At 29.7% G+C, this 20,902-nt stretch overlaps 2 protein-coding genes and 1 long non-coding RNA gene across 5 annotated transcripts in view; 1 reads left to right on the forward strand and 2 right to left on the reverse strand.

Moving 5' to 3' along the window:
* LOC145946072 (uncharacterized) overlaps positions 1–12,584 on the forward strand; it is a 20,628-nt gene extending 8,044 nt beyond the window's left edge. Inside the window, exon 3 of the long non-coding RNA XR_014426977.1 lies at positions 12,472–12,584. This is a non-coding gene — a long non-coding RNA (uncharacterized LOC145946072). The remainder of the gene's footprint in view (positions 1–12,471) is intronic.
* On the reverse strand, positions 2,965–12,709 carry LOC145946035 (uncharacterized). The gene is made up of 4 exons (XM_083055415.1): positions 12,580–12,709; positions 9,020–9,463; positions 8,067–8,467; positions 2,965–4,897 (listed from the first exon to the last, which is right to left on the reverse strand). Exons 2-4 carry the CDS (start codon positions 9,450–9,452, stop codon positions 4,688–4,690), a joined length of 1,044 nt encoding a protein of 347 aa, XP_082911541.1. The 5' UTR covers positions 9,453–9,463; positions 12,580–12,709; the 3' UTR covers positions 2,965–4,687.
* Positions 12,710–13,435: 726 nt separating this feature from the next.
* Positions 13,436–19,741, reverse strand: LOC145946011 (putative methylmalonate-semialdehyde/malonate-semialdehyde dehydrogenase [acylating], mitochondrial). Of its 3 annotated transcripts, XM_083055372.1 has the most exons (9): positions 19,628–19,672; positions 19,385–19,500; positions 16,767–16,839; positions 16,377–16,576; positions 16,005–16,083; positions 15,184–15,551; positions 14,639–15,067; positions 13,998–14,276; positions 13,436–13,674 (listed from the first exon to the last, which is right to left on the reverse strand). In XM_083055372.1, the coding sequence occupies exons 3-9, from the start codon at positions 16,789–16,791 to the stop codon at positions 13,573–13,575; spliced, it is 1,482 nt and encodes a 493-aa protein (XP_082911498.1). In that variant the 5' UTR covers positions 16,792–16,839; positions 19,385–19,500; positions 19,628–19,672; the 3' UTR covers positions 13,436–13,572. The 3 variants fall into 3 exon arrangements, with proteins under 3 accessions (XP_082911498.1, XP_082911488.1, XP_082911507.1); XM_083055362.1 differs by lacking the exon at positions 19,385–19,500 and having other exon boundaries at positions 19,628–19,741; XM_083055381.1 differs by lacking the exons at positions 16,767–16,839; positions 19,385–19,500 and having other exon boundaries at positions 19,628–19,689.
* Positions 19,742–20,902: the final 1,161 nt, after the last annotated feature.

Here is a 20,902-nt window from a genome sequence, read left to right on the forward strand (position 1 = left end):
TAATCTTTAAAATAGAAACTATAACCGTTTTTCTCTTCAGCTACAGCCGCTATTGTGTCACTTATGAATTCCTTATTCCTTTCGAAAACGCATCGAACATTATCTTTTTTTTCTATATATATGCTCTATCTGTCCATACTGCTGTTTATCGACGTACATAAAGTCCTCGGGACATCCATCTCGCGAAAATCACGCGATCGATTTTAATAATTTTTCCTCTTTTACTTTTTCTTCCCATTCGGTTCTTTCGCGCGATTTCTACGACACGGTAAGGGTCTCGAAAAATTATTAATTGAGCGTTATACCTTTTATAAGTTTTCTAACGACTTTCTCGTTAAAAATCGACCTATTATATTCAAGTAAGTACAACGTGACCGAAAATTGGTACAAGGAAGTATTTTATCTTATTTTTTGAGTAAGTTTATCTTATTTTTTTCGCTTTAATTATATTATCCATTAGGTGCCTTATAAATTTTGCAAGTTATGAGCCTCCCAAAGTGCTTCTAACAAATTTTGCAGTCATATTTCAATAGATATATCATAAAAGTTTAATATACGAAAAGTCACACGAGTAGTTAATACGTTAGTATACGACTCGAATTTCATATCCTTAACTATCGCTTAAATATTCTGCATAATCATCTGATTCCTTGCGTTTCTTATTTATTTTAAACAAAATGATTATAATTTATACACGAATTTTTTCTGCAGAATCACTTAATATATCAAATTAAATATATATTTCCGATATCTAGTTCTCAATTATAAATTTCGCAAACATTTTTAATCTTAACCTATTTTAAACTTATTATTTAACTTATCATTTATTTACATAAAATTTACAAATTGTAAATTACAATTAATATATATTTGTGTAAGCAACTTTTTAAATTTTGTTCTTAAATTATTATTTTTAAATCTCAGATTAGTCAATAAAACAAAATTTTGTATATTAAAAACAAATTTTTCATTTCTTAGTATATCTTAAAAATCTAAAAGAAAAAGTAATATATAGTATATATTATTTTTTATAAATTTAATTACAATATAACAGATATTATTTTCATGTGATAAAATAACAAGTCATGTTTTAGAAAAAATAAACAGAAGAAGTAAACTACAAAATCAAATCATATAACAGATTTTGATATAAGAGAGATTAATATAATATCAACAATATAATGTGCAAATACGAACAATCGACATTTATAAACATTAATATAATATTTATCATAATTAATAAATATTTACATGAATAAATAACATTGTTAAATATTAAAAGATTATTATTAATATTATAAAGTATATTTACAAACAAAGATTATAAAAATCAAAATTGCTCTCGTTGCTTCTTAATTATAAATAATAAATAAGAATTCTATTAAGTTTAACTAAATATAAAAAATCTGCATAAATATTTTTTTATTATAGCATAATGAGTGGCTCATTTTTACAAAATATGTATGCAAAATAATGTAAGTGAACGAGACTCGTGATAAATACTTGCATTTTTTATGAACATTTCTAGGTGAATTTGTAATAACGATACTGTGAGTTTGACTTTAACTGTGCAAACAGCATGTGCAATATATACAAAATTAAATGGATACCGTGAGATTATTTAACTCTGTAAGATTTATATAATTACGATTCTCTATCTTCGAATCACAAAGATGTTGATAAAATTATTGTAATTAAATTAATGCAATGATTATAAGTGCAATTATTCACAAAATGCTTCTCACTGTCAGTTTCGATTTTCTATTAATTCATACTTTTTAATTTCATTAATAACAGTTTATATCTTTTATGACAAGCATCGAAAAATTGTTGCACCGTTTTTCTTCATCTGTCTCGCGAACTGAATACATACAATATTTTTGTAAGTAAATAAATAAACTTTTATTTAAAATATATAATTTTGGTGTTTAGTGTCTATGATTATCCGTTTATATTAACAATTGATTTTCTTTTTAAATTATCGTGAAGCTTTGGCAAATGTATACATTATAACAAATTAAAGATTTTTGAAATTTGTAGAATATTTATCTGCAATTGCTTTTTCAAAAATGTTACAACAAAGATACAACAAAGAACATAGATTTTGCAACGTATATATATATATATATATATGTATACATATATATTTAATACGTTGTATATTATATACCATAAATCGCAACTTAAATAAAATAATAGAATTCAACATTATAATATGAATAAAAACTATACAAAATAAATAATATAAGATAAATTGAAAAGAGTAGAGTGTTGCGCAGAAATTGTAGAAATTATCTACTGATAAAATGGATCTTATAGACAGTAAACAACTTGTGCAAAGTGTTAAATTTGTTATCGTCGTTATGTAATAAATATACACTAGATTCGATACTGTACAAGTATTGGTCTTTAAGCGTGAAATTATCGACAATTTTATCTTATGCGTTTTGCCTTGAATAAAATAAAATGACAAAACTGACCTTTAGAACCAATCTTGAGGAGCATCCTTGGTTAAAGTTCGGATAATTAAGTCTTGTTTTGCATATTATATATAACAGATCGCTTGACAATATCTCAAAGTATATAATTTTGCATTAAAAAATAAAAGAAATTATTTTGAAAATTGTCAAACACACACACACATAATTATAAAATATTAACAATTTAATATAAAAGATTATAATTAATAATAGTATAATATAATATCGATAATTTTATTTTTCTAATTAAACAAAATTCAATCTAGCAAAACAAAATTTAATTTTAAAAAAATATTAAGTTATTTTTAAATTTAAAATGTGTGATATGTGAAACTTAAACATTTATAAAATAGATAAGTCAAAAAGCTGAAACTTTTCAGAACTTTACTTTGAAAATATTACTATATCCATTTGTTTGAAACATTGTATTTTTAAACATATAATTTTCTGACAGCGACGTACTTTTTTCTCTTTAATAATATTGACAAATATAGTGCATGTCCAAATTAATTTTAGTTTTAACTAAATATGATTTATTTATTTTCATGTTTTTCTTGAATGCTAGTCAGTTATATAAAATTTCGTGTTCCAATTTTATGTACTTTTACAAATAATTTCGTATCATACTTTTAGCAAAATGACACGTTGATTGAATCAATCTATAATTAAACTTTGATGCTGCATAGAGCAGCATTATTTTTCATATTAATTTAATATGAGTCACATATACATATGTTTTTGATGCGATATCGTCAAGCTGTTTGAGAGATTTTGCAAAAAAAATATGATATTACGTCTCTCCCCACACGATAGATATCGTCGATGTGCGGATATCGATCAAACAATATACCTGATAGCACGTTCGTCAAACATCACTTTTAATTAAATGAGGTTGAAAAGCTGGCCCTTTATTGTAGCTGGCAGTACGGCTACTTTTGTACGCAGATAGAATTCGACTGGCGTCAGAAAGTCAAAAAGCACGTGGCTTTTTCGAGATTCGCTAGAAAAGTCGATGACACACGTATACATAATATCTTATAATCATATATATTGTATATACGCATACTGTGTACATTATAGAAAGTTTATAGGAAATACAGATGGTCGAATTAAGGAGACCTTTCTTTAGGCTTCTAAAATTGTTTAAGCGTTTCAAGATTATACTATATTTTCATATACTGTTGCGTGTACATTTCTGATTGAATTTTTTTTCTCTAGATTTTTAGACTAATTTTAATCTACACACTGCAATGTATGATTTAAATTTCTCATTTTTTCTCATTTAAAATAATTTCTCTCTCAATTCTTGCATTCCTTTATTACGAGAACATGTGTCCTAGAGTTCATTCAGTAACCGGAATTTTGAAGATAATATTTTTTAGATGCTTCTTTTTTTAGACATTGTCGAGTTAAGTTTCGCATAAAAACTCTAAAGAAATTTCTAAAGAGATTGAATAAAAAAGTCCTATATTTACTATTTTGTGAAAAATGTTATAAATTTCGGTCTCCTTAACTCGCCAATGAGGTACTTTTCCTCTGTATATATATATATATATATATATATATATATATATAGTTTGTCTTTACGCACATTGTGCGTCCGTCCGTGACGGGTTTTTAAAACCTCTGCGCTCTGCTTCATCGCAAGCTTATATAATAAACAACAGAATCTTTATGCAACTTTTTATGATCAACTCGACTATTGTAAGATTCATTGTCGTATCGTTTTCGCTTTAACAATAGTCGTTATAGTCGAGGTATACCACAATTGTAACAAACTTAACTGGTCCGTCGCTAATTTCTTAAATTGGGCATCTAAATGAAAGCGCAACTCTAAGAATTATATGATTGTACAATGTGATTGTTTCCGCTTTTGTGCGGAAAAATCTCTTGTTTAAAAATCCGCTATGACGCGAAGATAAACTTACGGGCGTAACAACAATGTGGTGAGCAGTCTCGCGAGAAAAAATATCGTGCAGATCTTCAATTCAGGCAACCGAATCACGTAGCGCGTTCGTTCTAATACGATTCTCTAGTTAATTCTGGCTGCATCATAAAAAAATCCTTCTCGCATCTCTTTCACCCGTTCGTTTCTCCACATTCAATCCTTTGACCTGGAAGACTCTAAACCTAACTGATGTGTTGTGTTGTAAAAATAGGCAAGTCTTACGCGCGCTATGATGCATTGTGTTTGTCTCGTCGGGCATTTACTCCTTTTCCTCGATCTCTTGGCTCTCTGCGCCCAGTAGAGTCGACTTGTCTTCCTCGTGTTCCTCGGCTTCCGGCTCCTCTATGTTTGGCCGTTGACGTCTTGATGCCTTACGTTGCACGTAAAACATTAGGACGATACTGATGCTCGCCAAAGCGGCCAGTCCCGCGAGGACGATGTAAATTGTTACCGGCATTTGGGTCGAGCCCTGTAAATTCAATGAAACGTTAGTTTAATACGGTTAACATCCTCATTATACGATAGATATCTTCGTTGCACGACAAGTTGAAATATTGAATAATGTATTCCATTTTCTTATACCTTTATATATTTCCATAAATTTCCATTTTGTGAAATGTTTTTATTCAATGGAAATATCATATAAAAAAAATATTTATATATTTTTCTCTTCTCCTTTTATGTTTAATATATGTTTCTATATTTAAATATACCTACATGTTATTTAAGATAACAAATCAGATCAATTAGTGAACCATTAATATTGAAAGTTGTTAATTTAATCAACAATGTTAATTTATTCAATAATGTATATTATATTATATATATATATATATATATATATGTGTGTGTGTGTGTGTGTGTGTGTGTATACATTATAATACTATAAATAATATATTTATATAATATATTTATATGGCTATAAATTAGAGTTAAATAGAATGTGATGGCTGGGGAGAAGGAAAACAATTTAAAAAATATAAATTGGTAAAATAAAATATATCGCATTTTATTTCTTCTAAAAAATTGAAAGTTGCGATTGTTAGATATCTTAACTGTTTAAAAATAGTTTTCTCCACGCAATGGCATTTTTCAAATTATCTCTCATCCTTTGTACGATGTTCATATATATCGTTGAATAAATGAGCATTCTTTAAAATCGATTGTACACCCACTGCTTTAATTCGCTATTAGGTCAAACGTCAGCCTACTGCTTTGCGTGCACGATATGTTTTCGCCAGTCCTCATTTCGCTGGCTATCGGCACAATAACCTGTTTGAAATTCTGATTTGTAAATCGCGTAATACGCGGAATTCGTGATAGTGTTCTGTTTAATGCCACTGAGTATTCGACTGAACAACTATTTCCGTCGTTCGTGGAATCCAACTTAATATTTCGATTGAGACGAGTAGTAATTTATTACTTATTACACATATTGAGCTTTAATTAAATATACATTCCGAACATATCAAAGTATGCATTATTACAGAATTACATTTTCGCTGTTGCAACTAGTACGGTGCAAAAATAAATGTTTGCGAATCAATCGATTCGATAAATAAAAGAAACGAAAGTTAATAATAATTCTCATATAATATATATATTATATATTAATAGTATATCTTATTAATAATTTTCTTTTAAATATTTATTTTTAATTAGGTGTTGAAACAACAATTCTACATTAAATAAAACGAATTTTATTTATATTTTGTCAGTAAAATATGTTTTTCTATATTATATATATTTTACACACAAAGATAAATATAATTTCATGAATATTTATTGCTTTTTGCGATATTTTTCAAATCAAAAAGTTCCGAAATATACTTTTGTAATGTTCAGCAATGATGTCCGTATTATCTTGCATTATAATTCTGTTACTTATCCACTGTGAGATGAATATTCATCGCGGAAAATGTTGCTCTTTGTTACCTCAATTACCGTTTAATATGCAACACAAACACAAACTGGCAGAGACGCCATTGTATCTGATACTGCTGCTGCAAATTCAATATCGGTAAATATATGAGAATTAGCAGATACTCAAGATTTTATTAATCCCTCGTACGCATCGTTGGAATTTTTAATTCTATGGTAAATTAAGCACTTTGCAAAAGTTTTAGGTGCAGCGAGTTTTAGAATAGAGTGTGTTACTATGTTGTACATATACAATTTATGAAAATTGAATAAGCGAGACGAATAGCTGTTAGCTTGATAAGTTTGCTTAAATACGTAACAGAGCTAAAAAGATCCAATGCAAGCAATAATATAGCATCGAAAATATTTGGAAAAAGGATTTTTTTACAAAAATGTCGAACAAACTTTATTTCTGTCAGTAAATTAACAAGACAATTATTTTTTTAATTATTAAATTTTTATTAATTATAAAATGTACTTTTTTAGCAAAAAGAAAACTTGTAGTTTTTAGTAAAGTTATTATGTGATGAGTAAATTTTAAAAAAATATTGTTTATATTTTTCTTATAAACATGAAACATTATATTTCGTGCGATTTACGATTTCGAGTTATTTCTTAATAACATACGTGCGATTTCCATAAAAATTTTTAGGTGCAGCGCAAGCATTCTCAGTGGCAACAAGTAAGCGTTATAGAGAAAATATAGGCTTTTATATTGATTGGTCAGCGAGAGGTTGGTGTTTCAAGAAAACAGTTTTTCTCTTTCTTGCGAGTTCATTTGCATAGAAAATCTTCTCGCCGCGAGGAAGATGGAGAAAATAAGAGAAGATATATAAGAAAAAAGAAAAAATATATATATATAATATTGCATGACATCGTGAGACATTTTGTAGAAATTGTTATATATAACGTCACGTCCTGCAATTTTCCAAGAGGGAAATAAAAGTACATCTGCTGTCCCGGTGGGAAACGTACGGGAAAAATAAAGACTCCGAGCGATTGCTCGTCTGCTTTTAGATTCACGAACATGCTCTGCCTATCGATCGGACAGAGTGCTTCAGTTTAGATGTCTTTGGTGCAACGCGATCAATATTTATGCAGGACGCAAAATTTCGAGTCGACAACCAGACGACTGGTAGACTCGAAAATATGAGAAGAATGCATGACGTAATATATCTTATGGATCACATACAGTTGGGCTATAATATTATTTTATAAAATTTTTGAAAGTGTAAAAACGGCAGCAAGGAAATTAATTTTTGTAAGAGAAACTGATAAATTCAAAAACGTTTTAAAATAAGAAATGTTAAAATTTCTAATGAAAAATTATTTCGAGACATTGATATATTTCTTTAAAGATTTACACGTTTTTAAAGTGCTCTTATTTCTAACAAAAAATAACTAAAAATTAACGTAGTACGTCAAGTTTTCACATTTGGCGAATTTTTTATTTAAAAAATAGTATAATGAAAACTACAATAAAGTATAGAATTTGAATGTTCGGAAAAAAACTTGTTTGAAAAGAGATTTCGTGGAAAAATTTCGGAAAGAGAAAAAAATTTTAACCCTCGAAAAAATAACAAAAGTCAGCAAATTTTTACACACATGATTTGCACGTGTTCGATGCACTTTGTTAAAATGCAGGATACTCCAAGTCCCCTTGAATTCATCTCCAAGAACATACTGAGCATTTGATCGAGAAATAGAGGAGCACTTACCTTCCACTGAAAGTCGGCCGAGGGATCGCTGAAAAACCACTTCTGAGGCCAGGGCTTTATCGTACCCTCCGGCGTTTTGAATATCAGGCCCTCAAGGCTAAGACGCGGCGCGAGAACGCTAGTAGTGATGTTGCCTTTCTTGTAAGAGGCTATGCCAGCCTTCATGTACATCTGTGGTATGGTCTCGTTTTCGCGCAGCTTCAAGGTCACCCTCGGCATCTTTGGCTTTTTGAGCGTGCTCGCCGTCTTTGTGTCCTCTGTCGTGCCACTCGAGGACGTCTTCGGTGTCGTCGATGACGCCGAGAGGACCATTGTCGACGGTAGAGCGGAAGTCCTCATTTGACGGACGCTCATTGACATTTCCGTGCTTGGAATTGCTTGCGTACTAATTTCCGATATGTCTGAAAGGAGAGAATTGTCTGAATTTATGACTTGTGTGCGCAGGACTAACAATTACGTTGCGACTGATATCTACGTATAATCACTAGCTTAGTTGAAAAATTGATAACAGAGCGCCTTAATAAATTACGTTACGGTTTTAATTTACGTAGGGCTGGAATCCGTTTTAAACCCGACATGTTTTATAGCGGTTTTCTAAAGACGGGAAAATTAAATTTCGCGCTTGATCTCATAACGCTCGTTTTAATTTAAACAAACATAAAATAGATAGAATTTTTAAATGATGAGAAGGGATATAATATATTATATATTTGTATAATATAATATTATATATATTATTTTAGATGTATAATATTATTTTACAATGGCAAATAAAATATATATTTTATGAAAATATATATTATTCTTACAAACAATAAGAAAACATCAACATCGGAATGTTTTTTTATTTATCGATATATCGAAAACCCCATTATATTTAAAAAAATATTTTGATTGTAATTATCTGCTCACATATATTATCGCTTCTCTCTAAAATTCAAGCAAAACAATACCTGCTAACGTGGTATCGTCAACTACCGCTTCCTCTTCTTCTTCCTCTCCTCGGAGAATTCCGTTGAAAGGGGTCGTACTGTCTTTACTCCTAGTGACTTCGATCGTTAGCACCGTTGTAGTCGGAATCCTGCTTCTGTTCTTACTAACACCAATGTCCTTCGTTTGGCTTTTCGATGTGTTCCTGATAGGCTCGACTCGGCTCATCGCCAGCATCGTGCTGGCGAAAAGGTTGTGATCATTCTGATTCATCAGAAACGGCGTGGCCACGCAGGACAATATGATGAGCACCATCACAGTGCCCATCGTATACTTGATGATCCTCGGCCGAGGTTTACCGGAAGTTTGCGGAAATCCGCCGGATGAGAACTGATCCGTCTGTGGCAGTATCGTATACTGCAGGCTGGCATCGCCTTTCCGCACCGTTTTGTACATAATTATTCAACCTGTCAGGATAGATCTTGTTAGAGATACACAGCGACGATCCTTCAACTGGCCGGAAATATACGATTCTGTCAGTCGAATAGACTCTTATATTTATTTTCACGAACGCGGTTATTCAATACGGAATTTTCAGCACGAAGGCCGAAATGTCCAATTTTATTGTAATTGTAAAAAAAAATGACAAAAAAAGAAATCGATGATGTACTGCATTTAAATTCAATCTTGAACATTAAAAAAACAATTAAATCAAAAATTTTATACAGGATACTATTGTAAAATTAAAATACTATTGTGTTCGATATTATATGTAAAATAGATTATTCGAAAATTTTCTAGAAAATTTTTCTCTCCGATAATTTATTTAACCGCAACATTCAATAACATTTTATAAAATTACAGTAAACTGTATTAATTATAATACTAGATAACACGGCCTGTACGAAGTTAGCCTCTCACTTTTAGAATTAACTAATTTTGACAATTGTGCTGAGTTGTGCTAAGTTTGGGCTACATTGTGCTTGAATATTAAAATATAAAAAATATAATAATAAAAAAAAAACATTATTCAGGTAAAGTGCCCTTATCGTTGCTCTGACAAAATCGACAATTGTGCTGACTTGTGCTAGGCTAGCACAATTCAGATATACAATATTGTCTTTACCAGATAACTACAAAGTTGATTTATAGACATAGAATCCGAGCGCAAAGGACCGCGCTCAAGAGTAAAGTGTCCTTAATATCGTTGTTCTGACAAAATCGACAATTGTGCTGACTTGTGCTGGGCTAGCACAACTTATGATTGCATTTATATGCCATTTGTATAATTAATGCAAATGTAAACGTTAATTCTATGTAATATTGTCCAAAATAGTTTTTATTATAACTTATTTCTTTACAATTTTTTTAAAGTAATATTTTAGCACAATGTTAGCACAATTTGTGTTACAATGTAACACAAGTCAGAAAATTAAAAAAAATGAAAAGTAGAGGGCTGACCTGAAAAATGTTATTTTTTTTTTTTTTTTTAATTTTAATGTTCGAGCACAATGTAGCACAAACTTGTTAGTACAACTCAGCACAATTGTCAAAATTAGTTAATTCTAAAAGTGGGGGGCTAACTTCGTACAGGTGATAACACGTGTTATTATTTGGAATTAATTTCGCAATTACAGAACAGTTAGCAGTGATTTTGTTCATAATTGTTTATTATAAATGATAAATTTCATATATCATAATATGTTTCCGAATTTATTTTTATAGAATATAGCACACACACACACACACACACACACACACACACACACACATACACAGTATTATAACATTCGGTATAATAAAATTATATCAAATTATATATCATAGCACAATAAAGCATGCATCTCGATTTTTCAAATGGACTGTCTACATTAATATATGGCACATTTATATCAATATTGTTCGGATATCTCGAGTTTTTTTAGATTCAAGAATCTATTCCAGAAAACATTTCTGACATTTATTATCTCATAAAGAATCAACCATAAAACACGCAGATATAAAACAAAGGAGATAGAGAGATTTCCTCGGAATAGATACAATACAAAAGTATGCGACACGAGGTAATTTATCTTTCGCCAAATCGCTGTGATGCAGCCCCTAACATCACGTTTCTATTTCATACATAATTATTCAAACTGTCTGAAAGAGTCTCTTTGTACTAAAGCGAAGGAAAGGCGATGAAATGTTCGCGTGAGTCAAAATGAGTGGTATTTAAATGATTTTTTTCTGAGGAAGCTGTTTGCGAGATAAGAATGCTTAATTAGAAAATCGAATTTAGAAGTTTTTCAAAACAGTGAAGAGTTAATGAATATATTAAAAACTTTAATTAAGAACAACTTTACATCAAGACGATATTTTCCTATATAAATATTTCTTGCATAACGAATTACTGCATTAAATATGTATTCCATGTAAAAAAAGGAAAAAAAAAATAGAAAATTATCTCTATTATATGTTAGATTGCTTTGTATGTGTACACAAGATTTTTATATAACTATTATAAATATTCTATGCAAGTTTTTGAGAATTGTTATAGCTTTTGACATATATCTTTAAAATTAATTATAGTTTTTTATCAGATATAAAATTGTTTCTTGCTTAAAAATAATTATAAAATTTTTAAAAGTAAACTTGCTATTTACGCTTTATTTGTTATTAAAGATTTTGTGGTATTTGAATTTGCAATAAACTCGGAAGGTTGTTAATAAAGTTCAATCGTGAAACAATGTTTAATTAAGGCATAAAGTATAACGGAAAATAGAAAGCGTTTGTAAATTAGTTCGCTTAGAAAGCGCTTGACATTTAAAAGCCGCATTGTTTAAAGCATGTCAACAAGTTCGAAGATGTGAAAAGGCAAAATTAAAATATCTACGATTAATATTTCTGATTAAATAATTGCTCGACATGCATGACAATAGAGAGTAAAATCATAACAAAATAGGAGCATTACTCAGTCTTATTAAAAAATAACATTCTTCTTCTTACACACAATATTATTATATCAATATTAAGAAAAATGATATAATTTATAAAAAGATAAATATATATGTACATATAAATTTTTTAAACTAAATATTATGATTAAAAACAGATTCGAAGACTTTTAATATATGTATATTAATATGAATTCCATTTTTAATGTTATACTTCTAAAAATAAACATACTGGCAGTCACGATATGAACGCTGTCGATATTACGATGAAACATACATCCGATAAATGAGGATAACACGCCGGAAATTAAATCCAAAATGATCAATTACACTTCGCTTAACCGGTGTTGACGCCGACAACTTGTTTAAAAAAGAAATCATAGGTTTATCGCGAAGGAGAAAAACAACAGTCTCTCAACGCACATTTCGAACGATTAATAGTTCCCAGTGTAAATGCATACCGAATCTTTAACTACGGACAACTTCGATAGAAACGTCAATAGTCCTCCTCGGAAAACCAGATAAATTATTCTCGACAGGTCTTTCCATCTATCGAGTAAAGCTGATTTCTACGAGGGAAACGGAAACGGGAAAGAAGAAAAGCTACATCGAGGATCGTAATCATGGATCAATCGACAATTACTCACGATATGTGAAACGGTCGAGGATTTTCCCGTAGTTTCCCTGCCGGTCTGGTGTGTCGGCGCGTACACGACAATCCGGGACAGGCAGAACCTCGCCTGTGAAGGAAATTCAGCTGGAAAATGCGCAGATGCGACCCGACGACGACGACGGGGTGCGCGCGTCGGCGCATACATCGTTCCCGACTGCCGGAAGTTGCTTCGGATATCGCTAAGGGATAGATGTCCGTGCGCGGGTTCGTGGAGTCGAGGGTTCAAGGACGAATTAGGAGGTGTCGACCGTGAACTTCTTTTGACGCTTATACTATCGAGTTTTAGACATATTTTCGCCTGACACCACCCGCGCGCCAAATTACAGTCGCGACTGGTACTGAATGAGGGCTGATCGATAGGGAAAAAAAAGTCGCGTTCACTGTTTGCTGTTGTACAAATTATATTCTTGAAATTAAAATGCATTGCTATAATAAAGTATTTTGATAGTGTCTTTAGTTAAAAGTTAACGTAAAATTTGTTACAATTACTTCACTTTTTAATTTATTCATTAACAAATAAATATTTTAATATCAAATAGAATTTTTTTTATAACGAATTATAAATAAAAATCAATTTTATTCGCGAGATACATTTCTCTTAATAATATAATAATTATAATACAGAATTTAATCTATTTTGATAATGACATAAATTTTGTCATTTTGTCATGTCACATAATTTTTATCAATAAATCAAATTTAATTTTTTAACAAAAAAAATACCCCCCAATATTTTTAAAGACATGGACTTTATATTAAACTATGAAAAATATATGTAATTTATTTAGCTTATAACAATACATTTATTTATAGTAACAGATTTGTACGTAATAAAATGGAAGACATCGTTTATAACTGCATAACAAATTGTACAAGTGAGTTTTATACAACCATACTTGTAAAATTTTGAATGGTACTTTTAAATGATACTTTGCTATAGTGTACAAAATTACACACAATTACAGTCTTATTGCATTGTAGGCATCGCAGTCGATGATGCTATATTGCTAGCATCACTAGATCTCCATAATTGAGTTATTGTCTTCGTTTGCGTATGGAAATTTACACCCTAAAATATTACAATAATTAAGAAACGTTAACGGGTACATCTATCATTTGTTCAAAAGCTAGCATATTATATATTCCTATCCTCCTAAATTGCATATGCAATATATGTATAATGCAAAAAAAGATCCAACAGAATAAGTCAAATCTTTCATTTGTATACATATATCGTTTCACTATATTCATTATTTTTGATACATTTTAATTAGCTTGAAAGTAATCAATTAGAATTCAAAAAATTAAAAATTATAAAAAGTTAGAAATATGACATATTTTGATAAATAGATTAATTTGTCAGAGTAAAGTCGTGACGTTATATCTACTCACGTCTTTCCCATAAAAATGGTTATCGCCCAGGAAGGAACCCTTGTTACCAGTGAAACTGAACATCGGTAGGGGTACTGGTATGGGTACATTAACGCCAACTTGGCCAGCTTCGATTCTGTTCACGAATGCCCTAGCTGTCGCGCCATTTGTCGTGAAAACTGCCGTGCCATTGCCGTAAGGATTTTTATTGATGATGTCGATAGCCTCGTCAGTAGTGTCGGCGAACATGCATGATAAAACGGGCCCGAATATTTCGTTCGTATAACACTTCATCGTAGGCTGTAATATACATATCAAACAGTCTATAATATATGCAAATTAAACGTAATAACGATATTGAATTAAAATAACAACATTATTTTTCAATTTTGTATATACAAAGCTTTCTGTCAAAAAATAAGCTATTTTTTCAAAAGTATATATAGACGGTTATAAAAAGTCATTTTTACTTTTTTATTTTAAAGAACATGCTCTTTTTTCTATAATAATAACATTTATAATAATAATAACAGTTTAAAAATAAATTCTGATAAAAGTTTAAAGCTTAATTTTTATTTTATTTTATTTTAATTTTCCACACAAATTTGCTTTAGCGCGCAATCTTGATTAATCACTTTATTATAAGATAGATCTTATTTTACCTTAACATCGGTTAACACCGTAGGTCCGACGAAGTTTCCATTTTCATAGCCAGGTACAATAATGTCTCTTCCGTCGAGAGGCAATTTCGCGCCTTCTTTAACACCGGATTCCACCAGCTCGCAGATTTTCTGCTTCGCCTGTGGCGATATGACAGGTCCAAGATCAGTGCCTGGCACATGACCGGCGTTTACCTTCAATCTTTTTGCCGCCTCTACTAATTCAGGTATCCACTCTTTAGATTTGCCTACGAAGATGGCCACCGAAAGTGCCATGCATCGTTGTCCGGCAGCTCCGAAAGCTGCACCGACAATTTGCGACAGCGTCTTGTTCTTATTTGCATCCGGCAAGACGATGCAATGATTCTTAGCACCCATATTGCACTGTACTCTCTTACCATGTGCGCTGCTCTGCTTGTAGATATATTTACCCTGTATATTTAAAAAATCATCACAATTAAAAGTAAAAAGAAAAAGATCGATCTGTGTAATAAAGACAGACACGAAAGATAGTTTCGATAATATTTCTCGCTTCCATTTTTATTTACCGCTTGATCAGAACCGACAAAGGAAACAGCTTTGATATCAGGATGCTTGCAAATGAAGTCCACGGCTTCGTGCTGGCCGTGTATAATGTTTAAAAGGCCAGCTGGTGCACCGGCTTTCGTAAAGAGATCAGCGAGGATCATGGATGCACCTGGTACCCGCTCCGATGGCTTCAGAATTGCGGCGTTTCCGCATGCGACCGATATCGGGAACGACCAAAGTGGTATCATGGCAGGAAAGTTAAAAGGACAAATAGACGCAGTAACGCCGAGGGGAACTTTGTACGAGATGATGTCCATGTCCGTAGCAATATTGGCCGTGGATTCACCCATTTGTAGTGTCGGAATCGCCGCACAGGCATCGACGACCTCTGTCATCGCAGTTAAGTATCGATCAATATATTCAGTATCATTTATTAAATATTAATTATAAAGTGTTAATCAATATGTAAATGACATTAGCAACGTAATCTAAGTTATGTCGACATGTGATCTATATAATTTTTAAATTATATCATCGAAAAAATTAATATAATACTTTTTGTACACCAAAATTAAAAAATAGTAAATAATATAATTTTATAAACATAAAGCATAATTATACAAAATTATTAGTTTCAAATTATTACATAAAAAATGACATATTTATTGTTATTTTTTCTTAATTTTTTTATAAATATTTATTCAATTATCTTGTTCCAATTTCAATCAATCAATGAGGAACCATTAAAGATAACACACTAGATATTAAATTATCTAAATATCTAATTAAAAATTGTCGTCTGATTTATATAAACTTTTATAATCTAACATAATATACTTACGAAGACCTCGAAGCACATCTCCTTCTGCGTCAACCATAGTCTTTCCATTTTCCTTTACAAGATTCTGTGCAATTTCTTTCTGTAAATAAATGAATAAGATATAAAGTTTCAAAATATAAAATATCTGCGATTATATAAAATATTCATTAAACACTGATTGTGTGCTAGTAGTAAAAGATTTGTTCGGAGTTGACCGTATTTTATCGTCCATTACTACTATCGCAGTAATACCAGATTTTTCATTTTGTCGATGCAAAATTCATTAATCATTCTTTGTAATATATTATTTTCATCTTTTCCATTTTGTAAACGCAGTATTATTTAATCAATATAACATGCAATTTAGACTTTAAAGTGCATTAATAAACTGACCGAATGTTCACGGATAAGGGCCTGATATTTTAGCATCAAATTTTGTCTCGTTAACACGCTTGTGTGCCGCCACTTCTCGTATGCCTTCCGTGCATTCTGCACTGCATTTTCCATCTCGTCCTTCGTGCATTTTGGAGTGCGACATAACAACTGATTCGTCGCTGGATCATGGACATCCGTGAATTTTGTGCTCTTCGACTCTGCAAAAAAATTTCGATTTATAGATATCGATATAATTTAAATTGTATGATGAATATAATTTAAATTGTATTGAAAAAAATTCTACGTAAAAAAATAAGCTTCGAAAGAATAAACCACGTTTATGATATAAACTAAAAAAATAAAAGTTTGACAAAAAAATATAAATAAGTAAAACGTGTCAACAATTACCTACGAATTGCCCATCAATGTACATTTTAACCGTTGGAGCAGCATTACTGTAGGATCTGATAGTAAGCCATGCCTGGAATATTTTAACATTAATCTGTCACGTGTCAAAATTGTACCTTATATTTTTATTTAATAAATTTTTACTGATAATAATACACATTGAGTTGTATTTAATTAATATTTTTAAATCATTTCCATGCATATTGAATAAGAATTAATAAAAAAATTAATAAAAAATTATATTCAAAATCATACTCATACATTCTCATACATTCTCATACATTAATATTAATAAAATAACAATGATAACTTGACACACTGGCAAAGGTTTATTTTACATTTAAATTATTTGCGACGTTTCGACCATATGGTTTGTGGTCCTTATCAAGCAACAGTTCTGTACAAAGGAATTCACAATACAAATATAATAAGTCAGAAATTACGATCAAAACATAAGTCAAATTTTACATATTGCAATATAAACCAAATCGAACTTACAATTATGTGCATTACAACGCAAACGAAACAGAAAAAAAGGGAAATAGCTGAAATTTTATAAAAAAGTCCGTCCATGCCATTAATTTACAAAAAGATACAGAAAAATTTACCACCGTATATGATAGTTTGTTTAGATGTTAGTATTCGTTTGTTTAATGTCACAGTCTCGTTTACATCATTGTCAGAGATGGACGTAATTTTTAAATACGGACATATTGATGTCACATAAAAACTTTTTGAGGCTTGTTTCGTTTGCGTTGTAATGCACATAATTGTAAGTTCGATTTGGTTTATATTGCAATATGTAAAATTTGACTTATGTTTTGATCGTAATTTCTGACTTATTATATTTGTATTGTGAATTCCTTTGTACAGAACTGTTGCTTGATAAGGACCACAAACCATATGGTCGAAACGTCGCAAATAATTTAAATGTAAAATAAACCTTTGCCAGTGTGTCAAGTTATCATTGTTATTTTATTGAATTTATTCCTGGCGATTAATTTTACCAATTGATATTAATATTAATATATAGAATACTTTACTTTAGAGGCTAATAAAATAGAAGTATTTGAAAATTCTCTAATACATGAAATATGGATATTTGCCAACTCACAACAGCGAATATTTATAATTGTATTTTAATAAAGTGTGCTTTATTTTATTCATAGATGTAAGTACATGTATAAAACTCCTTTTTTTTACGAATTTATGCATAAATTACATGATTACACATGATTAAAATTTTATAATATTGATAATGCATGTATTAATGCATTAAACCTCTCTATATCATCCAAGATATTTGAATACTTTTAAATAGCAGGCAAATTTGCATGATAACGCTGCTTTTAAGTCAATAAGTGGATAACGATTCACTATAGCCGGCAACTGTTTACCATCATTTATTTTCACATTATATTACGAAGTTGTAGAACCTCTATGAAGATTGATAATATTATTCTCTCCTTACAAGCGTCATTGTCGCCCAAAGGTCAATTTATCAGATAAAACTGTCATTTCGTAAATATTATTGACACATTCTAGGTCCGTTTAAAATAATAATAATTAAAGTATTCTTTACGTTTCAAACTAATTTCTTATTCTAATAATTTTACTTTAATAAATTTACTTTAATAATTTTAATTGAACATAATAATTTATATTTTACATTTGTCATAGAAAAATAATACATTTAAAAATAAAATAATAAGAGATGTGAGATTTCTGAAATACAAAAAATATTGTTATTAATCTTAAATAAAATTAAATTTTTTCAAAGTATTATTCCATTATTAGATCAAGGTATATTGTTTCTAGAACAATATATTATATGAACAATATGCATCTAAATCATTAATATATAACAATATTTTGTAACATACAATATACCCCCTTTGTAAAAATATAATAAAATGCAACGATACGGTATAATACATTTAAACATGTTTTTCTGAGTTATCAGACTACGTGTGTATCAGTTGTTACATATGATCATAAATTTCTGATAAACACGTTAGCTTATTCAGATAACATCTGTAAGCTAAGTTTAACTCTACCACACACAAAGATTTTTTTACAAAATGGAATATATGTTTTTTCAACAAAACATGTAAATGCGTATAAATTAAAAGCTATTCCGAAATGCTTATTGCTTTATATGTAAAAATTTAATCTTTCTTTTTTAACTCTTTTTTGTTTTAAAGAAAAATTGCCTTTCAAATGTTATACCTAATATGAGCATAAATCAAATATTATAACATTGTTAGTAACAAATCAATTAATAAATTAGATTATTTGGCATGCAAAAAGAGATTAATCAATTTTATTTTAAAGCCATAAGCGTAATAGATATATTTTCGATAATGAATAAATTATCATAATTTAACTTTACATATTTTTCACAGATTTCATTGATCAATTATTTAATTTGCATGAAATAACATAACTCTATAATAATTAATAAAGGCATAGTAATTATTAACATGATGAAGAAAGCAAACAATAGTAAATAAACATCGGTCTATAATTCCTCAAAATTTTCATGTAAATTTATCAAAAACACTCGATATTTTTACGAATACAAAAGAATTTGTTTAAATTTAAAGATGTTTACACACACTAAAAGGGATTGTTGAAAACAGATGCGTACGAAACACTTTGCGAATCGATTTTCGCGCTAACGTGGATGCAGTTTTTTGCAATTCGTCGGATGCTCATCAGATGATCCAATTTCCTGAATTAACACATTTAAATGTAATGCAATTGTAATTGTAACTGCAATTGCAACACACGTATTTTTTTGGAAGAATATGTACGAAATGAAAGCCGATACACCCATAACAATGACATATTTCTCATACCTCGCACTTGGCGATTCTCGCGAGGAGCACCATTCCGATTAATATGTTCAATGGAGCTGCTTGTGTGGAACTGAATGCATTGAAAAAATGACCTTGCATTTAATCTACGTAGCAGATGATGTTTTTTGAAAAGACAGTACACGAGTATTTAGATGTATCTCGCGATCGATGTTTCTACAGCGATATACAGCGAGGAGTCGAACTCGAATCGTATAAAGGAAGTAAAACAGTCGAGAATTATCGACAAACTCGATGATTTATTAAATTTACTTTTACTTATTTTTTTTCATAAAAAATAAAATGTTATGGCATATTAATTAGCCTATAAATATTAATTTTATTATTTTAGATTTTAATAAGATATAATAAATATGATTAATTGCTATTTTTTTAGAGTTTTGCTTTTGTTTTGTAAAACTTATTTTTGTAATTTAATATTTAATATTTAAATGTACTCTTATATACAGAAAATCTTGCTATTCGAAAGACGAGAACTTAAAAATAGAAATGTTAAAGATTAGTATATCTAAAAATAATTTAATAATATTTTTTTAAGAAAAAATATTTTTGCTATTAAAAACTTATAAAATTGATTTTGTATTGTACACACGAAATATTGATATATTATAATAAATACATAGTGCAGTTTTTTTTATATAACTTGTAATATATTTTCTTTGCATAATTAATTTAGAAGAGCTAGAAATAGTGACTTAATAAAACAATATTAATAATATATGCGCGTATTTAATATATTTAAATAAACTTTTTATTGATAACATATGCTGAAGAGATCAGCTGTTGGCAACTTGTTAATGGCAAGGAGACAGATATTGCGAGACTTTTCATTGATGCCTTAGATGTCACTACAATATTGTATTGGACAACTAATGGATATTCTATTTATAATAATAAATAATAATTTAGTAATAAAAAATAAATTATAATTTATTCGACGCACCGACATCCGTGTTCGGCTCTTATAGCCCCTGTCTATATCATATATATAAATATATATAAATTTAATTCTACTTTTATATATGCATCAATTTATTCATAATTTTTAAATGTGCACTTTACAGAAAAATGTACATTGAAATAAAAACATAATTCATTCTATTTTAATATTCTGTGTATATAAGAACAAATAATATTGTCATAAGAAAAAAGATTCAAAGATCTCGATATAATTACTCATTATGATATGATCACATTTAAATGTATTCATGTGAGTCATCGCGACTTTTGTATAATTATGTCAGTTAAAATATTAAC

Source organism: Prenolepis imparis, unplaced genomic scaffold (assembly GCF_030444845.1).
Source record: "Prenolepis imparis isolate NDT839.2.m4 unplaced genomic scaffold, iyPreImpa1.0 SCAF_2, whole genome shotgun sequence".
In the NCBI taxonomy this organism is placed as follows: Eukaryota; Metazoa; Arthropoda; class Insecta; order Hymenoptera; family Formicidae; genus Prenolepis; species Prenolepis imparis.